This window comes from Choloepus didactylus, chromosome 6, assembly GCF_015220235.1.
Source record: "Choloepus didactylus isolate mChoDid1 chromosome 6, mChoDid1.pri, whole genome shotgun sequence".
NCBI classification, from domain to species: Eukaryota; Metazoa; Chordata; class Mammalia; order Pilosa; family Megalonychidae; genus Choloepus; species Choloepus didactylus.
In genome coordinates this window covers 11,102,029-11,108,816 of record NC_051312.1, presented here as the reverse complement: position 1 = coordinate 11,108,816, position 6,788 = coordinate 11,102,029, and the positions used below count along the sequence as shown (strand labels likewise).

Here is a 6,788-nt window from a genome sequence, read left to right as displayed (position 1 = left end):
GGAGTGAGCCTGTGTTTCTTTGTGGGCCCTGGGAGACTCAAGGGACCGCAGCCTCCGCCTCCCCCCTTCCCTTCTCCTGGGGGCAGAGGTTCAATGGTACGGAGTCATGGTGGCCAGGCCCTGGGTGGCGTGGTGGCCCTTGCCCAGAGGGAGAGCAGAGGGCTCCCGTCTGCCGCCAGCATTCGTGCCACTCCCCAGCCAGCTCAGCTCCTGGTCTGGGAGCCAGCGCTGGGCTATCACCATGGCTACGTGGCCCTCAGGAAAGCGTGCGGTCACCTGGGGAGATGCTGAGCTGGCAGCAGTGGGAGCCGTGTGTCCCCCCAAAAAGAGACCATCCGAGCCTGTGAGCTGCACCAAAGGCATATCCTAGCTTTATTAAAGGGCCCGCGCCGCAGAGTCAATATAAAAACACAAAAAGTCCCATCAGTTTAATAATAATAAAAAACCCCCAAAATGGAAAACTGAGGGGGCAAGAGAAGAGGCCCCTGGGCCAGGGGCATGGGGAGTCCTGCTCATGGCACCAGGCCTGGCCGCAGGGCCCCCCCGGGTATTGCTGTTGCTACGAGGTTGGGGGGCAGCGATTGTCCTGTGGGAGCCACCATTCACCCGGGTCAGGGACCCTTACTTCTTCTGGGGTGTGCTCAGCTTCTGCATGCCCCGGATCTTGTCCAGCAGGCCAGAGATGAAGGCCTGGGCAGGAGGGAGCGCATTAGGGAGACCAGACCCCAAGACCACAGAAGCCCGGGCTCCCCTCACCCCACCCCCTGGGGAAACCACCTACCTCAGTGGGTTTGTAACAGTCAACCAGCAGCTCCTGGGGGGGATGAGGAGGAGAAGGGATAAGTGTAACAGTGAGTTCTCAGGAATGGGGACAGGGAGTTCACCTATACCCACTTCCAGGAGGCCTGGGCCACAGCCACTCCAAAGCGAGGCAAGTACTAATGTCCCCATTTGTGTAGAGGCAAAAGCTGAGGCCCAAGGTCATAGAGCTGGCTCGCTCAGTCCAGAGAGGGCCTGGCTCCAGAGCCTTGCTTCCCCAAGGGACAGGGTCTCCAGGCAGTCCTTCCAGACCTGGCCCTGCTGTCCCCCTCCCCCAGCCCCTCTCACCTTGACCCTGGCAGCACGGGTATCGTCACTCTCCATGTCCAGGAGCTCGTCCACGTCAATCTCCAGCTCTGGGATCTCTTCTTCCTGGGGTGGGGGTGGGGGAGGAGGGAGAGTGGGGGGCCTGAGTTGAGATGGAGAGTGTGAGAGGGGCTCTCCTTGCCGAGGCCCCCGCCCACTGCAGGAGGAGGCCAGGCCTCTCTGCCTAGCGGACAGCGGCAGCTGCTCTGAGAAGGAAAACAGATCAGGCTCGTGCCAAGGCAAACTGCCCAATAGGGCAGTGGAGAGGCAGCTTCCTGTAGCTGCCAGCAGGCACCTCGGACGCCAGACAGGGCCAGAAAGCCAAGGCTGGGCCCCCTGGGCTGCAAACCCAGCAGATGTGTCTCCCCAACTTCCGGGCCCCCCATTTCACCAGAGCACAGGTGGGACCAGCTGTCCCAGCTCATCAAAACCCACTACCCTCCCCCCAAACACCTGTCACAGCTTCCAAGGAGGGAGGAGGAAGTGAAGGGTAAGGGGTCAGTGGGCAGGGCCCAGGCATGGGAAAGGGGAAACAAAGAGCCCATGTTGTGCTGAAGGAGGGGTGCCCACCACCCCTCCCCCCCAGGAAGCAGCTATCCAGCTTGGAGCCAGCTGCATTCCAAGGCTGGGCTAGGGTAGGCAGCACCGGGCAGGCCCACTCCTCCACCCTGCCCCCCGGGGGCCTGAGTCACCATCTGAGCAACTGGGGAGTCATGGGGTGGAGACTGGAGAGTCGGGAGAGTGGGCTAGCCTGTCTCCACACCAATATGGAGCTCTAGGCTAGCGCATTAGAACAGCTCAGACCCTTCACGGACTCCCCACCGCCCCCACCCCCATCAACCAGGTAGCGCTTTCCAACCAGTCTAGGCTAGCTGGCTCTAGGGCCTTCTGGAGGACCCCGAGGTTGACTTGAGGGGTGGAGTGATGGAAGCAGGGTCTGAGGGCGGATGACAGAAGTGACTGAGGTCAGATAAGAAAGAACATACACTGGGGGCGGGGATGAAGGGAGGAGGGGAGCGCGCCGAAGCGAAGTGCCCATTGCCTCGGGGTGACAGGCGGGCACACGGTGGGGTTCCCCGGCGGCCCGACTGGGGACTGATTTTAGAATGTAGGGGACACACCTGGCAGTCGTAGAGGCGTGTGAGCTGCTCCAGGATCCACTCCTCCAGGTTGAGGCGTTTCCGTAGCTCCTTGCGGTCGTACTTGACGGTGACCTTCCCTTGGCGCCTCACGGGGCCCTCGTCGTCCGCGCTGCCCGGACCCTCACCCGCGGCGCCAGGGGGGCTCTGAAAGTAGACGCGGGGCCCTGGGCCGCCACTGCCCGGCCCGGGGGCCGGGGCAGCCAACGCCGCGCCCCCTGCGGGGCCGCTGTCCGCCATGGCGGCCGCCGGGGCCACGTGCGCGCGTCGGGCCCCTCCCTGCGCCGCCGCCTCCGGGACGCCCGCCGGCTGGCTCCGGGCCGCTGGCTCGGGTTAGCTCCCGGGCTCAGTTCCGCGCGGCTCCGCGGCGAGGGCGGCGGCGGGGGCGCCCGGGGGCAGCTGCAGCATGCGGAGCCCCCGGGCCTGGCCTGGCCGCGCCCCCCCCCCTCCCCGCCGATCCGCCCGCCCTTTGTCCCCCGCGGCCGCCGCCCGAGCTGCCGCCGCCGATGCCGCTTTCTCTGTCTCGCTCGCTTCCCCGCCCCCCGACCACACCCCCTTAAAGGGCCAGCCCCTTCGCACGTCCCTCACTCCCCATCCCTCCCCCGAGCAGGGGGTAAGGGACCGTCTGGGCGTCAGGGGCTTTGGCCTGGCTTTCCGCATCTCCTTTTAACTTCCCCACTCCAAACCCAGGCGTTCTGAGCGCCAGGTACCGCGATTTGCGCCCCGACAGGGCCGCTGGTGCTCTGTCCCCATTGAGGCGGGAACTGGGGCCATCTGGGAATGGAAAGAAGTGGGCGTGTGTGCGGGGCGGGGGACCAGGGAGGAGACGCAGGGACCCGAACCCTGGTCCTTCAGCCCCTGGGCCAGCTGGGGGCGAGCGACTCCTCCGCGCGGACCGACACGTGGGCCGGGTCCTAGCAGGTGGGGGCGGGGAGAGGGTGGGCAGGAGCTGCCTGGGTCCCGTGCCTCCTACCAGGTGGGGGGGGGTGTCCCACGCCCCCCACGGAGGAGGCCTGGGTGAAAGGCGGGCAAAGACAGCCAGGTGGTCTGAAAGGTGGACCCCCAAGCCGCCACCGCCCACCGACCAAGATGGCGGCGGGAAGCGGAATCATGGGAAATGTAGTTCGCGGACCTGCCCCGCCTGGCCGCCCCTCCCCCGCGCGGAGTCCAGGCTAGGAAGCGCAGAACATGTTTGGGGCGCCCTCCTAGGGCCGGCCTCGGCAGGGCGCGGCCCTCCGCACCCCTCACTCTCTGTGTGTACAAACAAGAAAACTCAGGCGCTAAGAGCTGGGAGGTGGGGGAGCCGGGGCTCATGATAATGAAGATATTAACATCTGACCCTTAGTGAGCGCTTATCGGAGACCCACCTCTTCCCCAGCTCCTTGCCCTAAGGCTCCTCTATCGGTCAGATCTCAAAGAGTCCTGGCCTAGCCCACCTCTGTTAGCAGACCCGACATCCCATTCGTTCACCCAGTCTGATTTTCTGTATCTTTAAGACGCCTTTCTTACTCTTTTGTTTACTGTCTGTCTCCCATCTCCAGACTGCAGGCACCATGGGGCAGAGACCCGTCTGGCTCTTGTGCCCTGAGGATGCCCAGGGATGAGTCGGCCTGCTCGGCTTCAAACCCACATGTACAGGGCAAATTACCTGATCCTTGCTGGGTCCCGAGTACCTAGAACTACGTCAGACTCATGCTAGAGGCTTTGTAAATATGGGTTGAACAAATGAATGAATGAATGAACGAATGGCTTTCTCTGTGCCTCATTTTCCTCAGAATGGAGGTGTTGAGGATTAAATATGAAAATGCAAGTAAGAATCAATCATTGCACCACTGAGGCTAATTAAGTCAATTAAGTCACACAGCTAGATGGAGCTCGGATCTGAACCCAGGCTATGTGACCAACCCTGCGACACCGTCTCTGTTCTTGCCCCCTGCATCCCCTTAGACATCACCTGAGGAGGTGTCCAAGGGTAGCAGGCTCATACCTCACCATCCCAGGCAGGGCTTCAGGGTTTGAGAGGTGCTGAGTGTCTCTGTCCTAGCCCCTCACAGACACCACAGGCCTCCTCTCTGTGGGTGCAGGTGGGGGTTCAAAGATGGGCTGGGATTGGCCCAGGATCACCCAGCTGGTGCTGCAGCCAAACACCAACCCAGGATTTCAGGCTGCTGGGGCTAACTCTGAGTCTGGGGAGAAGAGCCAAAAAGAAGACAGAGGCTGGGAATGGTGCTGGGAGACCTAAGCTTCTTCCGGAGGGGTGGGTTGGAGTGGGTTTATAGGGCTCAGTGTACCCCCTCCTTCTGGCCTTAGCCTCCCCTCACCCAGCCTGGGGGGCCCAGGGAAGGGCTGATCCTTGCTCTTGTTGATTAGGAAGGACCCACCCTCTCCGCTGGGAGCCCCATCCCCACCTGGCCTCCAGCTTGGAGGCTGGCCCACTGGGAGGAGTGCTTCACCCAAGTCCAAATTCCCCACCTTACTCCCCCCAGGGCAGGTCAGCTCTTCGGGTGCTATCCGAACCCAAGCATAGATTACAGACTTTGGGGCTCTTATGGGTAGAGGCGGGCCCTAATGCCCTACAGCTTGCTCTGGATGCCAGCCCCAGCTCTTCCCCTAAGATGCTGTGACTTTAAGCACTACCCTCCTGTCCCTCCTGCCTTCAGGGCTGGCCTGAAGGCCTCCTATCATGTCCACATCAGCAGTGACCTCTGGGGTTTTCAGGGCAGATCAGGGAGGAGCCAGGGATGCTTTCCCTTTCTCCACCCCCTGTGCCCTCCATGCACTCCCGGATTCCTGGGGCTGACTCCCCTGTCTGTCCCAACCCTTCCCAAGGCCACCCACCCTGAGAGCAGTTGGTGTGAAGGGGCCTGGCCTGCTGGCCTGCAGCTTTCTCTGAGGCTGGGCCGCCCGGCACAGAACCTTAGCCTCGAGTGGAAGAACTGGGTTCGAATCCCGGCTCTGCCCCTGTAGGCAGAGAGGCCACGGATAACTCACTTACCTGCCCTGAGCCTCTTCAGCTCGTGATTATCCTCTGGTCCGGGGCAGAGAGCGCAGTGCTGCCCGGAGCCCACACCCTAGCTCCCTTGCCTAAACTCTCTTGGGAATGGGGTGTGCCTGCTGCTCCCCATCCTTCCAGCATCCGGCTGTCTGGCCCCCCTCCACCAGAGTGCCGCCAGCTAACACTGCTTTCAGCTCTTCCCTGAGGCAGAGGCCCTGGGGAGGGTCCCATTCCCTTAATCGAATGTGGAAGCAGGAAATGCTGCCTTCCTTCCACCGTTACTGCTTGCTGAGAAGCCCATTACCGAGGAGGCTGGAAGATAGCATCCAAGGACGGAGCCCTCTAATGGGGGCTACCCTGGCCTCGGGAGACAAGAGGGAGAGGCTCAGGCCCAGGAAACAGGCTCCCATCCTGTTTTCCAAGGAGCTGCTGTCCCCCACTTCTAGGCCCAGTGTCCACAGCTGAGACCCCCAGGCCCAGACCCTGGCCCCTGGTTCTGTTAGCCCTGGTCCTGGCTGGCAGGGTGTCCTGCCCCAGCCCTGATCAGTAGTCTTTCCTCTTGCTCCCTGGTCCCTCTTTCCTCTCTGATGCCCTCACAGCCTTCCATCCGCTCCTTAGATGTTAAGGTGCATGTAGCCAGGGGTCACCCCCTTCCATTTGTTCATTTAATTCTCCAGCAACCTCCAGCTTCTGGGCAAGGTCACTGAGACACAGAGAGACCAGATTCCACAGGTTGAAGAGGCAGAGCTGGACTTGAACCCAGCTCTGTGGGAGCAGAGGCCGACCCACACCCTGCACGGGGGCGGTCACTGAGGGACCTGGCTCTGCTGACCTAGGGAGAGAGGACGAGGACAGCCGGTGCTGTCCCCTTCTTTGTCCCCTCAAGGGCAGAGTGTAGAGGCAGGAAGGGAACTGACCTTCAAGCCAGAAGGTTGAAATCCTCCTCCAGAACTGTGTGACCTTGGGCAGGTCCCTTCCCCTCTCTAGGCCTCCAGTGGAGATACTATCACACCCTGCAGGGCCATGGCCCAAGGCAAGGAGATGTGCTCGCCTGGCATTGGCACCCAACATGGTGGGGATCTGAGGATGGCCACTGGTGGGCAGGGCTCCCTAGGGGTCCCCCAGAGCCTCAGGCAAAGGGGCCTGCACAGCCTGCTCTTCCCTGACTGACCCCCACCCCCACCCCCTCGAACCAGCTCCATCTCTTTCTGGGTTTCTAGGTGACTTGGCTGGCCCCTCTGGATGAGTTCTACTTTAAACCTGCTGCTGCTACTGCCTCTGTATTGGGGGGGCTCCCACAGGGGCCCTGAGGCAGGAGCCCCCCCAGCCAAGCCCTGCAGGAGGGGTGGCAGCCCCCGCCCTATGCCTGTGCCCAGGCTCCTTCCCCTCCTCCCATCCCTGGATCACAGATTTCAGGGCACCTGCGAGCAAGCCCCTCCTCAACCCTCCCACCCCCTCGTTCGGGGACATCCAGGAGGCGTCTGACCCCTCTGGGCACACAACCCGGTCCCTCTTCGCAGTTTGCGTCC

At 62.3% G+C, this 6,788-nt stretch overlaps 1 protein-coding gene across 1 annotated transcript; it reads right to left on the bottom strand.

Moving 5' to 3' along the window:
• Positions 1 to 403: 403 nt before the first annotated feature.
• On the bottom strand, positions 404 to 2,672 carry PPP1R14B (protein phosphatase 1 regulatory inhibitor subunit 14B). Its single transcript, XM_037838164.1, is given in 6 exon segments — positions 404 to 690; positions 782 to 814; positions 1,108 to 1,191; positions 2,247 to 2,528; positions 2,530 to 2,636; positions 2,639 to 2,672. Coding segments are annotated over 6 exon segments (609 nt in total). The 3' UTR covers positions 404 to 621.
• Between the last annotated feature and the right edge of the window lie 4,116 nt (positions 2,673 to 6,788).